Source organism: Alexandromys fortis, unplaced genomic scaffold, assembly GCF_014885135.2.
Source record: "Alexandromys fortis isolate MF-2015 unplaced genomic scaffold, M_Fortis_MF-2015_v1.1 scaffold_3, whole genome shotgun sequence".
NCBI lineage: Eukaryota > Metazoa > Chordata > Mammalia > Rodentia > Cricetidae > Alexandromys > Alexandromys fortis.
In genome coordinates, this window is record NW_026067909.1 from 29,751,271 (window position 1) to 29,770,933 (window position 19,663).

A 19,663-nucleotide genomic window follows, 5' to 3' on the forward strand; every position below is an offset into this window, starting at 1 on the left:
CCCCTCCCCCCCCCCCTCTCCCTCTCCCTCTCCCTCTCCCTCTCCCTCTCCTTCTCCCTCTCTCTCTCCTGGGGCTAGTGCCACTGTGGGTGAGGACTGGGGAGGATAGGAATATGTCTTTAAATTATTGCACCCTGTATGTAGCCAGAGCCTTAGGACAGAGCAAGACCATGTCTGTGACTATGTTTGTGACCATGTGAGGCCACGAGACCCTTTCCCTCTCACAGGTCCCTGTAACCCTGCACCAAGCTCAACATCCAGAAAGAGAACAGTGTTCAGTGAGCCCTGCCAGGCACTGGGCCATGGCTCCATGGAATTCAAAACACCGTTTCTCTAATTCCCATGTGAGAGATCACCAAAATGGGCAGAAACAGCAAAATAGGAATTTTATGGGTGGGGTCGAAACAATCCCTAGGAAAAAATGCAAATGCCCATGGGTAAATGTCCACCGCGCCCCCACAGCTGCTTCATCCAGTGGATGCAACATTTAATTTAGGGGGCGGGGAGTGCAGTGAGGAAAAACACATCTTCAAGTGTAGTCTTCCACGGATTTTTCTCTAAGTAGAGTCTTTATTCAAAAGATGTGTTTTAGTATTGGCAACTGAATTCTATTTCCTCTAGGCCTCTCTAAGTCTCTTATTCCAGCGGGGTGCCTACACCTGACTGTAGGCGTATGGCCACTGGAGGTGAAAAGGGTGTGTCTGGGCAGAAGAGCAGAGGATGGGGGTAGAACACATTTGATGTCTTTTTCTTTATAAATGGTCACATGAGGTCATGTTGACACAAGCTGTGCTAGACTCGAAGCAATCCTCCTCCTCACCATACACTACTCCCTGGGCTTTCGTTTTTGAGACAGGGTCTTGTTGGTGTAGCCAAGCTGACCTCCAACTCTTAATCATCCTTTTCCAATCTCCCGAGCTCTAGGGTTACAGGGTCACTGCCTTCCCCAGCTCATAATTCCCCAGTATTATGAATGACACTCTGAAATTGTGCCTCTCTGAGGATGGTTTGAAATCCTACCGGTCGGAAAGAGGGGGCTTCAATTAGACTCTTCAGTGGGTCCCATTCCTGGGTGAGCACAGCTATCTTGGTCTTTGCTGAGCAAGATGTAATGGGGGGGGGGTCAATAGTGTCTTTGGACCTGAGTGGGAAGCACACACAGGAGGGCACAGGGCAGATCTGGCAGGGCGGTTATCAGCTGCAGGGTGGTGACAGGTCAGCGTGCCAGGCCATATCACTGCCCAAATGCCCCAAGGCTACCTGAAACAGGAGCCATGGCCACTGGGGGATTCCACACAGAGGCCTGTGCCATGCACAGATGTGTGTGCGTGTGTATGTGTGTGTGTGTGTGTGTGTGCATGTGCGTGCGCATGTGTGTGTGTGGTGGGCATGGGTGAAGGGGTGGTTGGGGATACAGGGTGTCCGGCACACTACTGCTTTAAAGCAGTTAATCCTTTCTCACGTGGGATAGAACATGAAGCCCTCCCCTTCTTCACAGTGAGGACACTGACCTGATGGGGGCTGAGCATAGTCCTGCTGCCCTGTGGGGGTGGTTTCTGCTTTCCTAGGGGCAGTGTAACTCTTCAGCTCAGCTGTTCTACCTCAAGTCCAAGAAACAACAGTGTAGCCGTTTTTCCTCCCAACTCTAAGGAAGTAACTGTTTCTTCAAATTCTCCTCTCCTCTCCTCTCCTCTCCTCTCCTCTCCTCTCCTCTCCTCTCCTCTCCTCTCCTCTCCTCTCCTCTCCTCTCCTCTCCTCTCCTCCTAAGTCCTCTTAAGTCTGGGGACCCTTAAGTCTGGGGACAGCACAGAGGCTCCACACTCTCAATGGATGCACCAGCCCCCAGAAACCTCGGCCCAGGCTACTGTTGGGAAGCGGCCAAGTCAGCCCTGGGAGATTTCAGGGGAGCTTCACACTCATCCTCACGATAGATCAATTCACTGATCACGGGTGAACCGTTTCTGGACCCCCTTCTAATAGGTGGGGCTGAAAGTCTCAAACTCTAAAGCTGTCTGGGTCCTTCAGGAGACCAGAACCCACACTCCGAGACCTCTATGTGGAGGCAGCTGTCAATCAGTCCGTCATTACAAAGGACACTGATTACAGAGGTGTCCCGTGATAACAAGAGCAAATGTTACATGCCCTCTACCTCATCACCCTGCAGGGAGGCTCCCGGTGCCCGCCCCCCCCCCCCGGGCCTTCTGGTAGAGGAAACTCCCACCCAAGCCAGGGGACAAATCTCTTCAAGGCATGGGGCCACATTTCCTAAATCATTTCCTCTGCCATATTTTTTAAATCAGCAAGTGAGTCTCACTCACTGGAGGGAGAACAAGCCCAGAATGCCCTGTTCTTAGCACATCCGTTAATCACTGGCATATGATTGACTTGTGATTGGGGTTTGACTAGCTGCTAAAAACTCCCAAGACCTGGGCATGGTAGGGCACTCCAAAGGCAGAAGCAGGATGATCTCTGTGAGCTAAAGGCTAGCTAGGGCTATATAGTGAAGCCATATCTTAAACATCATCACCCTCTCCCACCATCACCCCCCTACCCCACCCCACCACTACCACCACCACCAAAACACCCAAGAGTTTCAATTATCTGTATTCTCAAATCGTTGACAATGGCAGAACAATCGCAGAGAGAGGGTAGGTTCCTGTGCACCCTCTACCCAGGCTGGATGACAAACCAATGCTTTATAATTATAATATATATATATATATATATTCCTTCTCTCAAAAGGAAGAACATTGGCCATCTATGGACGCCACTAGATTTCTGCAAAGTTTTTCACTAAAGTGTCTTTTTGTGCCCGGACCCACTCAGGGTGGCACACCACATTCGAAGCTATGATGTACAGGAACGCTCATTGCTCCAAAATCAGACCCAGCCAGAGTGGCAGAACAGGCCTCAGCAGAGCAGGGAGTGACCAGGAGCCAAAGACGGGGGACCCCACCCCCAAGATGAACAGATTAGACTCACTAGGGAAGCCCTGGCTACTTAACTTCCTTAGAAAGCTACCCTTTAGCCACACCCACAGAACTTAGATAGTCACAGAGTCCTCCGAAGATTCCTCATCATCTGATCCTTCCATAGATTGCTTAAACAAAAAACCTCATTGTCACCTGGAGAAGCCAAGTGGGGACAAAGGCCACGGTCCTGAGATACTGTCATTAATCAAAGGGACTGGCTGCTAGGAGTACCATTTATTTACTGCATTCCAGAAGCTTCTCAAAGTGCGACAGCAAAGGTCTCACGTCCAAGTTGCTGTTGTGACGTGCCAGGGAACCCTGACATTTAGTCTGACACGTCTCCTCGCCCCACTGGGCACCTGAGCCTCAGGCCCATTCCCAAGTCTTAAGCCTACCACAAGGCCTGGCAGAGGTGGGCAGCTCAGGCTACACTGACTATCTATCTCCGACTAGACTGAGTTGTGGGGTTCATCACAGGAGCCCCCTTTCGCTCTGAGCTCCGGTAGCTAATGAGTGGCCATGCCGGAGGAAACACACACCTCTCGCCAAGTCCACTTGGTTCTTAAGGTGAAGCAGCCCGTGCTGGTGTCCAACTTGCCCGACACCTCTGCATGGAGCACTAACAACAGTCTCAGCAGTTAATGGTCAGACGTGGATTGCAAAGCCGTTTCTAGAGTTCTCGGGTCCTAGATACCTTCTGACTGCCCACAGTTGCACTAGCAGCGGCTTCTTCACTAAGTCACCCATTTGTTGGAAAGCCACAGGGCTCTGCACTGACTTCCCCTCGCTGAACACTCAGGTTCTCTCTCTTCTTCCCAGACCTACAACTACGGCCCTTTGGGTTTTATTCTCTACATCCAAATCTTCGTTTTTCTGCTCTGGAACTTTGTCCTTGAATTTCACATACTCTCTCTTCCTGGGACTGACTATTTCCCCAGGCGGGGCTGGAGCTCCTTCCTGCCCATTCTCTTCCGCTAACGTTTCCTACCCATCTAAGTGTGTGGGCTGCCGATGGGGATCTAAGTACGGAGGGAAGGTGTCTTCCAAGGCTCCAGAGGGCTGGACATGCTCGTGGCTCCATTCCAGCAACAGAGAGCTCTCTCCCAGAGACTTCCTCTTCCTAGGGGCCCAGGTTTCACACAAAGGGATCAAAGCCACAGGGAAGCGGGGACACACAATCCTCCTTGGTCTCCAGACCCGCCAGTTCCTTTATCAGCCCTATGCAGTGGATGCTATTCCCCAGATCTCTATGAGTCTAACATACACGGAACCTAGGAGTGCCCACAGTAGGCTGCACTTGCTCATCCAGTCGGGATCATTACCCAGGCAGCCTGCCTTGGAGGATTCTGGGATTGGCACCCCTTTGCGACTCAATCCTGGCTCTCAGGGTGAACATCTGTACACGTACTAGTTCTTCAGGTCTTGTATTCACTTTGGGAGCCTTCAGAAATGGCTGTGTGGATGATGGCAAGTGGTCCTGAGTTGCACAGGCAGAACGTCTGGGTTTGCTCTGGGTCCAGAGCTGAGCAAGGTGATGGCATATGGACCCTGCTTCCTTCTTTCCCTTGCTTCTGTGCCCCTGGTCTCCAGAGTAGTAGAGGGAGACCCCTACCCCCACTCCCTATTTGCCCAAGGTCAAGACCAAGGAAGGCTCCCACAGAAGACCCAAAGATAAGCCTCAGGGGCATCCTCACTATTGGCGTGGAAACCCAGGAGGCTGGTGTAGTGGTGAGTGAGGTGCCTGACTCCCATACTCTTAAGTCATTTACAAAAGAAAGATCCTAGGCATGTTATTTATACTCTGGGCCTCTTTTTTTCACACCTGTAATATGGGCATGAAAATTACCCACTTTGATGCTGTTTTTCTGGAGGCTTTTATGTACGTATGTGTGTGTGTGTGTATGTGTGTGCGCGCGCGCACACACACACACACACTGGTATGCAAGAAGCATTCATTAAATAATCACCCATTCTTTTTGCTAACTGTTCTCAGCTGCTTCTGCACAAAGCACAACGAGATACAACCGGTGGTCCTATTTAGTGAACCGACCCACCCCAGGAAGATTCCGGATACCAAAAACAATGAAACAGCATCACAGATTCCAGCAGACAAAGAGGGGAGGAACAGAGCTGGTCACAGGTCAGAATTTCATGCACAGCATTTAGGATCAAGGACTTGTGTGTCAGGTCCCAGCTGTGAGAAAGCCAGTGGACCGGCAGAAGCTTGGAAGTTGATCACCGCATTACTGACCATAACTAATTACACGCTGTTTCAGGCACAGAGATCCCCACTAGTGTGGGAAAGCCATCACGGTGCTCGCCCACTGCATTTGCACGTTCAGAATCTAAAGTCCAGAGAATAAAACAAGCATGCGCAAGACCTCAGGTCCTGTCCCTCAGCTCGCACGAACAGGTCAGGATTCCCAAAGTTTCCCATGTCTTGAGAATGCAGGGTTCCAGCTTGCACCTCAAAGCCCCGCCGGAATGTCTGAGAAGGGTCAAGGGATCTGAGTTTTTGAAAAGCCTTTCTAGGTAATTTGACTTTGCTGGGAAATACATGCTCTTTTTCCACATCCAAGGATAGAGGGCCAAAGATACTGGGGTGGGTTTGTATCGTGGGAAAGGGTATGTGGGGACATGGAGCTGTATTGTCTATGTGGGGAACATGGCCTCCGTGACAAGCTGCAGATATTCTGAGAGGTGTGGAGACAAACTGAGGCTTGGGCTCACGAGGTGAGGGCAGAACTGTGTAATTTAGCTTTCAGGTTTTCTCGGGAGTGAAGACATTGGTAGCATTGGTAGCTGTACAGTGGCTCTGGGGCCCAGGCTGTGGGAGTCAGCACACTGCCGGGCACTTTCTAGGAACTTGGGTTTAAGTGTCTGCTGTGGTCTATGGATCTTGGCCAAGTGGGAGTCACGCATGAGGGCCCACAGGTAATGGCTGTTCTAACTCATTTAGGTTCTGTTCTTAAGTCAGAACTTAGGCCTGGGGCAGGAAGGAGACAGACTCAAGGTATAAGACTGGCCAGGACTGGATGGCCAAAGTCTGGTCAGAGTGTTCCCTTTACCCTCATGCCGGGCCATGGAGCCCAGCGTAGCAGAAAGCATCTCTTTGGTGGGACCAGTTCCCACTTACTGCAAGCCAGAGGATCACTGATGGTTTCAGCTGGGTGAGGAAAGGCGAGAGAGCAGGAGTGGATCCCCTTCCTCCAGGATGTGCTGGATCCAGACATGCAAAGTGCACTGGTATCCGCAAGTCCTATCTGAGTGCTACACAGACAAGTAAACAGAACAGACAGGACACCTGGCCTGTGCCCTCACTTTTTGTGTCTCCTTTGGAGACCCTCCACAGGGGTGGCACCAGGACCCAGCTCAATAACGATTGGCTACATACATGGAACCCCCAGTGCATTTCTTGAGTCTACAAGCAATTCTGGCAGGGCTGCCATAGTCATGGAGAGAGCAATGGGTGTGGTAAACAGATCACAGATGCCCTGGTCCACAGGCCTCCCTTTGGCCTGCAGCTCTCAAGGGCCTACTCAAGATTTGAGAGAAACCCCGGTTTCCAGTCCATTGTTCCCTAACAACGATAAAGCAGGAGGTTGTCTTCTCCTTGCTCCGCCCCTCCCCGGAGTCTCATATTTAAGCAAGAAGCTCTCTACCCACCACAGTGCCTGGACACCACCGCTGAGTTTCTGGAAACTCTTTGCTCCCAACCCCCTTCAACCATGCGCCTCGCGGCCTAGTGACAGACATTCCTCCCTTGCTGCTAAGGCCAAAGCTTGGCAGCAAACGGTGCCTGAGGCTACGTTTTAATTATTAGCTCCCAAGAGAGGGCCGACGCCTGCACCGCACGGGGGTGCGGCTGGCGGACACAATAGCACACACCTACACGCACACGTACACTCAGGTGGACTCGGCGCGCCAGACTTCCACCAGGCTTCGCGAGTTTCCTAACCCCTCGCGGGCGCGGAACTCCAAGTGCATGGAGTTTGAGGTGTACTTACCGCCAAGACGCTTGGAGCCAGGAGCAACACTGTCACAGTCGCCAGCAGCAGCCACCTACACCAGAGAGGGAGGGTGAGAGGGCGACACGAACATGCGGGCCCCAACTTGTCAACTTCTCAAAGCAGCATGTAAGCCCCCCTGCACCCAGGAGACCACGCAGAGGGTCACTTACCCTCGCAGGGCATGGCCAGACGCTGCGAGCTTCACTCGGTCCATGATCCCGGTCTCACTGCTCTAGGCTCGGCTCGTTCCCCTCCTAACCTGGAGGCAAGAGACAAAGCGGGTTAGCAAGGGTTGCAGGCAGAGGGAGCATCGTGACTCCGCGGTGCTGTCCCCTCTTTTTCCTTGCGGAGTGACTAAAAGTTCCTTCCCATCAGGAGACAGAAAAGAGGAGGACTCTTCTCCGTAGGCCCTGGCTGAAGTCTCTTAGTCCATACAGCGCGATCCCCACTCCTCTATCTTCTTCCCATTCCAATCCAAGGGAGTACGCGGCTTTTGCCTGCCCCCAGCGCTCCAAGTCCGAGACTTAGGGCCTGGATCTCGGGGCTTCCCGGGGGTGGCTCTCACCTCGGGGTTCCGAGTCAGGAGCTGCTGCCCGCGCGCATGGGCCCCTGAAGAAGCGCTGGCCCGCGCCACACCAGCGTTCAGGCCCTCCTGGTTCTGCTCCGTGGGCTCCGGCCTCCCGTCCCCAGTGTCCCTGACCTGTGCTTGGCCGGAATTGGCGAGCCAAGGGACTAAGGGGACTCAGGCGCGGGAGTTGCTGGGTGCGGAGCGCAGAGCCCCGGCGTTCAGACTCTCAGCGACACTAAGTCCCGAGCGGGCGCGCAGCCTCCGCCTCTTACCCGCGCCGCAGGGTCCTCCCCTTGGAGACGCCGCCCGCGCACCGCCGAGGGGAGGGGGCAGCGCCAACAAATTGGGGAGCTCCTCTGGCCGCGCGCTCAGGTCTCTGCTCAGAGCTGCCTCACCCGGGACGGTGTGCAGGGCTCACACCGGGCCCTCCGAGACTGAGCTGCTCGCCGCGGCTCCCGGGAGCCGGGCTGCAGTTCCCTGCAGTCCCCGTTGGTCTCCCGCCGCCCCGGGCGCGCCACCATGGGGCCCCGGTTCAGCTTCTGGCTTCTGCTGCTGCCCGCCGCCCTTCTGCTCCACGAGGAGCGCAGCCGGGCCGCTGCGAAGGTGAGTCCCCTGCGGGCTCCGCTCCCCAACCTCCCGCCCTGCACCCCCGGCGCCCCGCGAGGCCTCTTTGTCCCGCGCCCGGCGCGGTCAACCCACCCGGCCCTCGGGGGGTGTCGCGGGTGGCATGGCCAGGTGCAGTCTTCCGGCGGGTCTCCGCTTATGGTCCCCGTGGGCTGCGGTCGCGCATCCATTATGGAACCTTCTTTGTTACGGGCAGGGTACAGGAGAGTTAGGCTTGGACTGAAGCTTAGAGCGCACCGCGGTGGGGTGAGGGTGCCGGGGAGCCAGGGAGATTTGAACCCTCACCGCCGCGGCGCTCAGCGGCGGGGCGCTCGAGTGGGTCTGGGCTGGAAGGGTGGGCACGCACACCCCACGCCGTTTCAGAGTCCCACACACATGTGCAGGGGGAATCGCTTTTGGCGTGTTTCTGGTTGTTTGGAGACTCTGATGGTTGAGGCCGAACAGCTCTGGGCCGTTTGCCTGGAAACATCTGTATTTTTGCTTTCCCACGACTTTTGTGTAGCCTACGGCACGCTTGAGAACAGACGCGGGCTCTTCTACGCATCCTTAAAGCCACTGCCTCAACTCTTGCCTTTTATGAGTGTGTGCCTGAAAATTATAACCACATTTAGACTTGAGTGTGAAACCAAAGAGAAACTCCATCGCATTGTTCCCTGCGCAAATTGTTTTTTTAGTTTTTGTTTCCTCTGGTGCTGTGCTTGGCCCGGAGGGCGCTGGGAGATGTTTGCAGAAGCCAGACTTCCAGCTCTGGAGGAGCCCGGCCAGACTTTCTGCTTTCGCCTCTAGAGAATACACTTCAGCTGCCGCTGTGACAGCCATGCAGGCCCAAAGGCCACAAGGTGTGGCCTCTCAACAGTTTGCCTTCCCCCTCAAATGCCTCAAACTGATGTTTGCTACTTATGGGCACTTCCAATTCTTTTCTTTCTTTCCTTTTTTTTTAAAGGCTGTTTAATTCTGCATTTTTACTTCATTTTTAAGAATTTCCCCTCTTTTCTGCAGGAGCGATACTGATCAACTGTACTATAAATTATTAACTGTTAGATACTAGAATAGACTGGTAATATGTACTCAGGTTTCTTAATTAAGTTTTGCCTCCCTGGTGGCAGCTTCTTCATTGGCTACTGAAGAAGGATGATTGCATCAGCAACCAACTTCAGAGAATTCCCTCCCCGACTGTCCACTGTCCCGTCTCTCCCTTCCCCACAGGTCACTGTTTAACTGCCCTTTCTCATGGGAAAGGTAGTTTTTCAAAAGAGCAGGCTTGCTGGGCTGGGCCTGGTGGTACCTGCCTATGGGTTTTGCTACTTGGAGACTGAGGCCGGAGGATCTCAAGTTCAAGGCCAGCCTGGGCTATGGAGTGAGTTTCAGGCTAGCCCAGGCACATTCGTGAGACCCTCCCTAAAATGAAAGCGTAGAAAGAGGCCCATGGACGTAGCTCCGTGACGTGCTTGCCCAGCACATGCATAACCCTGGGTTCAGACCCCAGGGTGGAAAATATTGACCAAAAGATTTAGTGCTTCTAAGAAGACCAGGTTAAGCCATGGTAATGGAAAAGCACGAGCCACTATTTAGCTTCAGATTTTTCTGGATGATAGAGTTCACAAAGCTAATGGTAAGAGCTAACTTTGCTCCAGACACTGAGGACTTTAGAAGGAGTGAGTCAGCCTCACAGACTCCCAGTCTTCCTGGAGAAATCAAATGAACCCAATGTTGAGATCTGAGACTGTTTTACTTCCTACTGATTGTTCTACATTCCTGACTGCTCGCTCTGCTCTGTTCCTCAAACTGTCTTGAAGGGTCTTCAGCAGCCTGGCCTGTGCCCCCCACCCCCAAGACACTACCTTGGTATGGTGTTTGCCCTGAACTAGAGAACCTGTTCATGTGCTCATGACTTGGGTATATAAGAAGATCCATTAACAACAAGTGCCATGCGAATTTAGAAACCAGTGTCTTTTCCATGCTGGCAATAACATTTTTTGCCCTGCTCCTTCTGAAACTAGCTACTAGAGGTACCACAGCAACCAGGCGGCTGCCATGTGTGTATCCAAGTCAAATGTTTTCTAAGCACACCATCTAGATGATAAGGTGCTGCAGTTCTGCCTGGGTGATGGACCCAGGGTCATAGACTTGGTAGGTAGGCACTCTACATGGGTGCCTATCCAATTACTCTTCTGAGTCTGAGAGGCGAACTTTCCCCTAAGTGTGGCCATGCCTGCCCAGCAGTCTTGCTGTCTCCTGACCGTTAGTCACTTCTCTAGGGACCGAGTGACCAAAGAGCTCAAAGGAAGGGAGATCTTATTCCCATGCCAGCATGGCTCTCCTTAAGCTTGGCTTTAGATGAGGACGCTGATCTTCTATGTAAGCAGGGCCTATGGCGGGAGAGGGAGTCGGGGGAGGGGGGAGGGGGGAGGGAGTGCTGTGCTGAAGAGGACAGTCCACAGTCCTCTTGCTCCTTTACAAGTAACAGTCCTGGAAAAGGGCAAGGGCCTCTGAAACCAGCCAGAGGTCTGTGGATTAACCATGGGTGTGCCAGACTGGGCTCCACCAGAAGTATTGGCTGACACTTTTGAGTTACCCAGTGGACACAGCTTGAGTGAGTTCAAGGATAAGGGGTTCATGTGTGCTTTTATTAAACACGTGGAGTAGGGTGCTTTTTAACCCCATGCCTCAGTTTCCCTTGCAGTCACTCCCATTCCTCCCCTTTTATGTACATTTTTGGTCTCCTTTATTCCACAAACGCAGTTGGAACACCCACTTCCTGTCCTGTCCCAGGCAGGCGCTGATCACCTGGCAGGTCCCAGGGAGTAGTCTGTAGCCCCGAGAACACAGACTGAGGAGCAGACAGTTTCACAACCAAGAGACCCAAAGATGCGAAAGACTTTAGTCTAGCTTTCAGGGACAGGGGAAACTTCTGGGATGTTGTCATCTCCGAAACCTGTGGGAGGCATAGGGGCTAGAATAAAGCCATTGGCTGTTGGGACACCGCCCTGTAGCACAGTGCAGGTAGGCATTTCCTGGCAGTTCCCAATCTCAAGGGTCTTTGCCATCCACAGTGACCTTGAAATCTCTCCTTGGAAACACCAGGAACCTTTGTTTCTGGGTTAAGCTGTTGGAGTGGTTGACCTTTGGTCTTTCAGAGCCCAAGAGGAGTGAAAGGGCAAGGTGTGAGCCCTCAGAGATAAGGAGTGCCCAGCCCAGCACGTGACCAGTCCCTTCTCTCCAGGTTGGAAAGTCAAGCAGGGCTGACCTACTCAAGGCAGGAGTGCCTGCGGCAACTGATCCAGAAAACCTCCACGGGTTTGGGCAAGGGCAGGAGGGACCTCACGAATGCCCACATTATTCATTAACAGGAGTGGGCCTATTCCTGAGAATGTGGGGTGGGGGGCGGGGGAAGGGCTAACAGGCTGGGTTATTTAGTGAAGAGCTGGTAAAGATTCTACAGACAATGGAACCCGGGAGTCGTGCAGGACCGCAGAGCCTTGGAGATAAGGGGAAGGCTTCAAGAAGCCACTCAGCACGAACCACTGTTAGGAAGGATTGTACAATGTTTGCCCGCGACAGAGCAGCCTCGACCAGTGATTGTTCCCGACATTGGAAACAGATTAACCTCATTAAAGTGTCTCTCAAGCGGGTTTGGCATTTGGATAAAGTAAGCAAGAACAACAATGGAGTGCCTAACATAGTATCTTGGCTCATTGTTCTTCCTGACCAGCAAATATGTCAGCCAGAGAACAATACCAAGTACGACTTCTGCCATTGTCCAGCACACAATGAAGGGGTCAAAAAATCAGAACTGGGTCATTGGGGATTTCTTCTGAGGTTTTAACTCTAGGATTCCTTTGGGGCTAATGTTTGGAATTCTATTACTCAGGGGCTTGGGTCTAGCCTGTGCTCTCTGCCATTCTTCTCCTGGCCTCGTCCTAGGGTGCAGGGTCACCTTCCTGTTGGTTGACTGGGCACGTCTCTGGAGTAGGTCTCTGCTTCTTATCCTCTCAGCTGTCCACCTGATGCGTTCTCCATTACTCCTGCTGCCCATGCCTTCAAGCTCATAGAACAAAGCCTTCCCCTAGCTGTCCCCATTTAATTTTGAACTTGAGGTGTGTGCCGAGCTGAGCACGTCAGCTTTTACCTGTTCTGCCGGCTTTCTGACACCCCACCCCCCAGTTTGCTTATTCCCTAACAACTACATTAACACATGGCTCTGAAGCTGTGCCCGTCTCTCCTCGCCCCTCCACATCTCTGACCCCCATGAGGCCTCCCGCTCTTGGCAGGATTGCCAAGCACTCTCTAACACGCTCCTTCTACAGTGTGGGGATGGCAGTCTTCGGTATCGTGTAGGCGTGGCCCCCTTGGCTGTGCAGACACTCTTAGCAGGGGTGCACGGGATGGATAAGCGTCATCCCCACTACCTGACATCATGCAGCTCTGGGGAAGATCCCATCTCTCTGTCCGTAGGAGCTGACTTCTTTCTGATGCGCCCACATCTGCATGGTGTCTTCCCTTAGCCTGCTCCATTCTTCTGAACCTCCTCTTGCAACCTTCTATAGAGTCAGGCTGGGTATGGGATTTTACCGTTCATCATGACGAGACCTGTGGCTGTTGGTATCCTCTTTAAGCTCCTCATCCCTGTATATAAGGGGAGGATAATCCTAAGAGCCGTGGCGGCCTGCCTGTTGCAGGGAAGCTGTGAGCATGAGGTAAGCAAACATCAGGAACGGCAGGTTTCTCTCTCTGCCACATAGGTATTGGCATCATCTTGGGGAGTTTGGTTCTGACATCCCTGCCAATTATAAGATGCCTAAGGACACGTCTTTTTAAAGCACCTTGGCTGTGTCTGGGAGGGAGCCTGACACAGAGGTGGAGGCATGAGTTAATCACTGGTAAGTAATTGGTCCTGATGTTTCCAGGCTGCTTCCTCAGCATCCCCTGGGGAGTCCTGGTGGGGCTGTGTACTGGCTCATGGAAACTATGCCACGGTGTCCATCCTGTGGTATTATTAGAGAACACAAAGGAGAATGATAGCCAAGGAAGGTGTTTCCCCTGAATTTGGAATTCTGCGCAGATATTCCGGCACAGACTAAACACGACATGGAAACACACACAAGGCTGACCTCCCTGTGTAAATAGTTTATTCCGTGGCTCAGTAATGTTCATCATGGAAGCCTGACCAGGTTTGGTTTTTACACTGCACCATAAGCACCCTTCTGTCATCTGGGTTTGAGATCGCTCTTGGTGTGTGGGAAGTTACAATGGGAGCGTGGTGTCTGAGTCAGGTGTCGTAGATACCCTCCACCTGCCGCAGGGCCTTTGTGTGCTGCCTTACAAGCTGCTAAGGAGCGTCTGCAGCCACCTCGTCCTCTGTTGCCCATGTAACCCACTCTTGGGATGACTGCAGTTCACAGTTAAGTCAGTCATTTGCTGTGTTTGCGGCCTTTCTTATTTGAGAGACAGCCGGGGATACTGACTGTGAACTGAGAACAGTTGTTCCCTTTCGTGTGCCCAGTCCAGCACCTGGGAAGCCATGTATGTGTGTATTCATTCCCACGAGGCTTAGCTGGCTAGAAAGGACACTGCTCTGCACGATTTCCTTTTCCTTTTCCTCTTCTTCCTACTGGTTTGGTTTTTTTTAAGACAAGGGTTCTCTGTGTAGCCATAACTGTCCTAGGACTCACTCTGTAGACGAGGCTGGCCTCGAACTCACGGAGATCCACCTGCTTCGGCTTCCTCAGTGCTGGGATTAAAGGCATGCACCGCCACTGCCCACCGCCACCCTGCAACTCAGTGCCGCATTCCTCCTGGGTTTGATATTTAATTAGAATGGTTTAACTTTTTTGTTGTTGCTGTTAAATTTCTACTTTGGAAAATAGATACTTTTAGAAGGACAGATGTAACTAAGTCTTCCCAAGACATTTCTGTCACTTCAGCCGCTGTGCTGGATAGTTTTGTCACCCAAACTAGATCTACCTGAATGGAAGGAACCTCAGTTGAGAAAACGCCTCCAGAGATCCAGGTTTGGGGCATTTTCTTAACTAGTGATTGACAGGGGAGCACCCAACTCATTGTGGGTGGGGCCATCCCTGGGCTGGTGGCTCTGGATCTGTAAGAAAGCAGCTGAGCAAGCCGTGATGAGCAAGCCAGTAAGTAGCACCCCTCCATGGTCTCTGCATCAGCTCCTGCCTCCAGGTTCTTGCCCTATTTGTGTTCCTGTCCTGACTTCCTATGATGGTGGACAGTGGTGTGGAAGTGTAAACCAAATAAACCTGTTTCTCCCCAACTCGCTTTTTGGTCATGGTGCTTCATCACAGCGATAGGAACCCTAACTAAGACAGCCACCCAGTCTCTTTTTGGGAGCAGTGGCTTTTCCTGCATAACAGCGGTAGACATGTATCTTTTTTTTTTTTCTGCAGGATAAACTTCACCTGCCATTCTAATTTCAGGTCGGTACTCATTTCCTGTTCAAGCAGGTGAAGATGAACCCAAAGCTAACTCTTGTGATACTTTTTCCCCTGTTTCTTACAGAAATCATCGTGAATATATAATGTAGTGAGGGTTGGGCTTCTACTTCCTAGTATCCTTTATGTTCAGGCAATTATGTTTCCTAATTAGCTCTTAATTAGTAAAAAAGGATTTTTAAAATCTGGATCCAGGTGATTGTGATTCACCTGGCATGGTGTTAGTTTCTCTGTGAGAGCAGTGGGCACCCCTAGCCACCCAGCTCTCTCTCCAGCCCCCCCATCAGCTCTTCAGTTTTAGAATTTTCTAAGAACACAATAGCATCTTAACGTGCAGAACTTTCACGTAGGCGAGTGCTTTGCCTGCGCTCGGAGCAGCGTGCCCGTGTTGGAGCTTAACGGATGGTGGTGGCATCATCGTTACTATGACTGTACGCCAGGCTCCAGTAGGTTAATAACACAGACCCAGAGCGTGGTCCATTTAATAAAACGTCCTCTTGGAAAATCTATAACTTGGGTACTTAGCTAGAACCCAATGCGTATGTCAGAGGGGAGGGTTGGTCTTAATTCTGGTGACCTAAGCTGAGCCAGACAAAAGAAAAGCTTGTTGCTCTGTTAAGTCAATGTTAGGAAATCAGAAGCAAGCACACATGTTTGGAAAGACAACGGGACACATCCAGAGAGGAAGGGACTAAGGGTCTGCCTTGCCCTGCTGTGGAGGTCCGTGTAGGCACACAGGCTCTGTTCTCCTCATGTGTGAAAGGCAGTGACCCTACTGATGAGGAGAAAATGAGCTATTGTTTGCAAAGCATTTATGCGGTGTGCAGTGCTTGCCTAGTGCCAAGCAATATTCTGCTTGTTCAATGAAAAGCCAACTCCGAGGAGTAAATAGCCAAGCAATGATGTCACGAGGCAGCTGGGGCGGGAGGAAATCACTTGGATTATTATGTCAGCATCATGAAGCTAGTACCAGCATCAGCACCACCAAGGGATAAAGTATACACACCGAGATTTCTGGATTAGCAGTGTGGGATGCACCGGAGGTTCTGAATTTTTAGCAGGGGAAGTTACTGGTCTAGAGACCATAGCTTCTGGCTGTTCTCTTTGCTTTTTTTTTTTTTTTTTTCTAGGCAGAGGATTGATGGATGATTATGTTCTGGCCAGAAACCCAGTGCTATCAGCATGCCAATTTGTAGGGACCTCCACCCGTCTGCCCTTAGATGAAAACCAAACCATTGAATATGTAATGCCCCTCCTCATTCTTGTTTTCTTGACCCTTATTGGGGTTGTTATTGCTGACAACTAGCTGGGTGTGCTCCTTATAAGGTCCCAGCAGCATGCATGTGGGGTGTGAAGAAGCAGATACTGGTGAATTGATTTGCCCTGGTTCCCTGAGAACCCTTGTCTTCATCAGAAAATGAGCGAGCTATTTCACAGGACTTTCCCTGAGTCTTAGGGGTGGGCCATAGGCAGCTCACCTACCGAGGGTGGCAGTGAACGTTTGTGTGGCGGTCAGCCAGGGTGGAGCCCAGCTGGGGTAGTGATGGCCTGCCTACAGGCCCACACCCCACCACACCCCCTTTCCCTGGCCTTGGCCACCTGGTTCCCTGACTGGGAATATCTGATTTGTGTCCCATTACAACCAAACCCATTTCCTGGAGATTAAGGACCATTTGGGGTTAGTGGTTTAAAATAACTCCTAAATTTTGGTCAGGAAATGGCCTATAAAATTAAGACGAGGTTACCAAGGCAGGCAGGAAAATGGGTCAGTGCTGGGGAAAAAAAATCCTAGCTATCAGATAGTCCTGTAGTCTCTGGATCAGACCCGTTTACTTTGGATGCATGTGGGAACTCAGCTCAGGATCAGGGGTGCTGGCTGATTGGCGGGCATGCTAGGTTTCATGATGTTGTTTATGCAGTGGGTAAGTTCCTTCAATGCCCCCCTCATCTAGAGCTGGCCATTGACATGACTTTAGCATGCAAGACCGGTGCCAACACCAGATGTTTCTTATCAATACATTACCCAAGTCTGACCCAGACGCCATTGGGCTCCTTCATAATTAGATTTTGTTTTCACAAATACTTGAAAATTCAGTGATTATATTTCTTTATTTTGGAATTCAGGCTTTTGAAATTTTAAAAAAAATCTTTTTAAAATAATAGTTTAATGTTCTCTTGTTGACTTTGGATATTTTCTCATCTTTCATGGGGCTGTGACCCACTAATATGTTCTGAGACACAGATTTTTCTCTTCAATAAGTCCTTTGGGCATTGTTTTTTTAAATTTATGATTTTTTTACATAAGTTATACTAAAACCACATCAAGAGCACCCCAAAATGCAAGTGTGGAGTAAAATAGGTCATGGGTGCCATATACCACTTCTTGCCCTAGCTTTAAAAATTCACTCTACGACTGTGTGTTTATATTCGCTTTGGGTTGAAAAACCGCACAGGGCTCATGTTGTCCATAAACTTTGAATTCTGGTTTGTTCTTAAACAAATGTCAGGGTGATTTTAATAATGAAATGACATGATGTTTTGCTGAAAGTCACATGTGACGTCAGAAAGATCTCCCTCCCACCAAACCTCTGCTGCGTTATTTAAAACGAGCAACTTACTTGATAGTTGATCAAATAGTGTGACTAGTGATAGTCACCTAGATAATCACACGTTGTGATGGCGTAATTTCTGAGTGCTATACTTAAGGTGTTCCCAGATGGAAACCACGATGGAGATAAGACTGGCAAAGGGAGGCTGATGAAATGCGCACATTGCTCCCCTGGGCAAAGTGACAATGTCACCGTGCGCTCCGCATCTCTCTGGAGCTTCTGATGCCGCGCTCAGCTCACAGCTGTGTCAGAGGCTCCGTCTTCTGTAGACACCCTGAGTGGCCAATGTGCAAGATCAAAGTGTAGTAGGAACTCACGCTTTCGGGGAGTCCTTTTGAGACCTTCCCCCCTTACTTTGGAGGGGTAGAAAGGGGCAGGTTGACCTGGGTCTGCCCAGTGTGAACCAGACTGGTGTGAACCAGACTGGTGGGAGCTGCCCACAGTTGGGCGGCAAGCACTGTGTTAGAATGGAGGCATTGGAGCTGATATCCTGTGGCTGCTGAGTCTAGGAGTCTCACCCTGGCGTGCTCCATGACAGAAAATGCTATGGTAAAAGGCCAGTATGTCGGCTCTTACCGTGTCCAGTCCAGAGCAGCCAAGTTGCGGCAGACGAGTGCAAGACAAGCATGGCAGACACGGCTGTGGAGCTTCACTCGCATTAACCAATGAAACAATGCCATTTGCCAGAAAATGGATGGAACCAGAGACCATGTCGTGAGATAAGTCAGACTTAGAAATACAAACGTGTCCACTGTGAGTCCCTCCCCAGAAGTCCTGTCCACTGTGTGTCCCTGAAGGGCCGTCTTGAGACCGCCAGACACTCAGAGTTGCTCCGTTTTAAAAAGAGATTTTGAAATGTCTCTAGAGTAGGAGATGGGCTAGCTTAATTCTCTCCTCTGCAAAGCTAGCCATGGGAACTGACCTGGGTGTAGGGTGGATGAAGCCATCAGATGTAGAAATACTAGATGTAGAGAATGAGAGGATGCTTCAAAAGGCAGCATGTCCTGATGATGGCGTGTGTCACAATAATGATGCAACGGTATTGTCCTTTGCCTTAAAATTGCAGTGCTCCACAGCCAAGTTAGCAGGAGTGGCAGGGGTGGGTGTGGGAGAGGGGGGTGGTGTGTGGTGGGGAGGGGGGAGCAGGTGGAGATGGGATTACAGATCATAAGAAAGGGGATGCTTTCATAATCCCAGGCATGCGTTCTGGGGACCTCCGGTTACAAAATGCACAGTGGTCTTGCTGTAAAAGCTCAGACTGAATGGGCATGCCTGTCATAGTCAGAGCCTGGCCCCAGCCACACTCTGACTTACAGCCATTGGGGGCCTGGTCACAGGTATCATGAGAGTCTTTTCTTGGGAGGGATACTCTCTGAGACCAAGGCATACCAGGTCCTGGGCAAGAGGAAGCTAATGTGTGGGTTAGGGATGGTGCAGTGGGGATGGGAAGCTCTTGCTATGGAAATCATTGCTGATGTCAGAAGAGAACCAGGCCAGATTCTTGGCGAAAGGCCTTCTGATTGTCCTAGACAGTGGGCAGCGCACATGCCCTTCCTCCTGCTGGTGAGAGGCAGGAGGAGGTGATGGGGTGTGAGCATCTGTGGTGAGATCTGTTACCGTGTGGAGCTGTTACGGTGGGCGGTGAAGATCCTTCACGGGACTTCTTAATTGATGTTTCTCTTCTGAAATAAAAATATCAGAGTGTAAACGGAAGTTTCTGTTCCACCTGGTCCCGCAGCCATTCAGTCCCAAGGCAACACACACGGCTAGCTCAGTCGGCAGAGTATGAGACTCTTAATCTCAGGGTCGTGGGTTTGAGCCCCATGTTGGGCTCCATCAGAAAGTGAGGGAGAAATAAGATGATCTAAAGTTTATTTTTTTTTAATGTATCCAAACCCCACTTTTGAACTGCAGCCCCAAGTCTGGGTCACTTCATCTGAGCTGAACTTGCTGTGTTGGATGGAGCAAGTGACCTCAGGTCAGAGTGGCAGGTGATTGATGGAAGCTCCATGGTCTATTCCGACACCTGTGCAATTTGAGAGGCATTGGTATTAACTGAAAGCTGCCAGGCAAAGGGAAAGAATTAGGTTCGTTGCTTATTATTCTCAGCCTTGTGGGTAGCAGAGCGGCCACTTGCTGGCACAGGTTGCAGTTGCTCCTGGAACCAGGATGGGGACAGATAGGAGAGCCAGGGCAGGCTGCATTGCAAGTTTTAAACAGCATGGGCCTTCTAAACTTCTACTTTGCCAGTGTCCTTGGAAGGGCTGACTCCTTACCACATCGACACAGGAGAACCCAGCACTCAATCAAGAGCACCTGGAATGGAAGCCAATATCCTCAATAGAGTCGGACATGCTTTTCAGGGATGCTCTGAAGAAGAGGTCATTGTGGGAACTGAGATGGTGATGGTGATGATGATGGTTTATAA

At 51.1% G+C, this 19,663-nt stretch overlaps 2 protein-coding genes across 2 annotated transcripts in view; one reads left to right on the top strand and one right to left on the bottom strand.

Moving 5' to 3' along the window:
* The window catches only part of Col4a2 (collagen type IV alpha 2 chain), a 134,995-nt gene extending 127,299 nt beyond the window's left edge, over nucleotides 1-7,696 (bottom strand). The window contains exons 1-3 of the mRNA XM_050137125.1: nucleotides 7,548-7,696; nucleotides 7,153-7,241; nucleotides 6,980-7,034 (exon numbers count right to left, since the gene is read on the bottom strand). Of these exons, the coding sequence (XP_049993082.1) occupies nucleotides 6,980-7,034; nucleotides 7,153-7,196 (99 nt within the window). The 5' untranslated portion in view covers nucleotides 7,197-7,241; nucleotides 7,548-7,696. The remainder of the gene's footprint in view (nucleotides 1-6,979; nucleotides 7,035-7,152; nucleotides 7,242-7,547) is intronic.
* A 230-nt stretch (nucleotides 7,697-7,926) lies between these two features.
* Col4a1 (collagen type IV alpha 1 chain) overlaps nucleotides 7,927-19,663 on the top strand; it is a 114,721-nt gene continuing 102,984 nt past the window's right edge. The window contains exon 1 of the mRNA XM_050137126.1: nucleotides 7,927-8,153. Coding sequence (XP_049993083.1) covers nucleotides 8,070-8,153 — 84 coding nt within the window. The 5' untranslated portion in view covers nucleotides 7,927-8,069. The remainder of the gene's footprint in view (nucleotides 8,154-19,663) is intronic.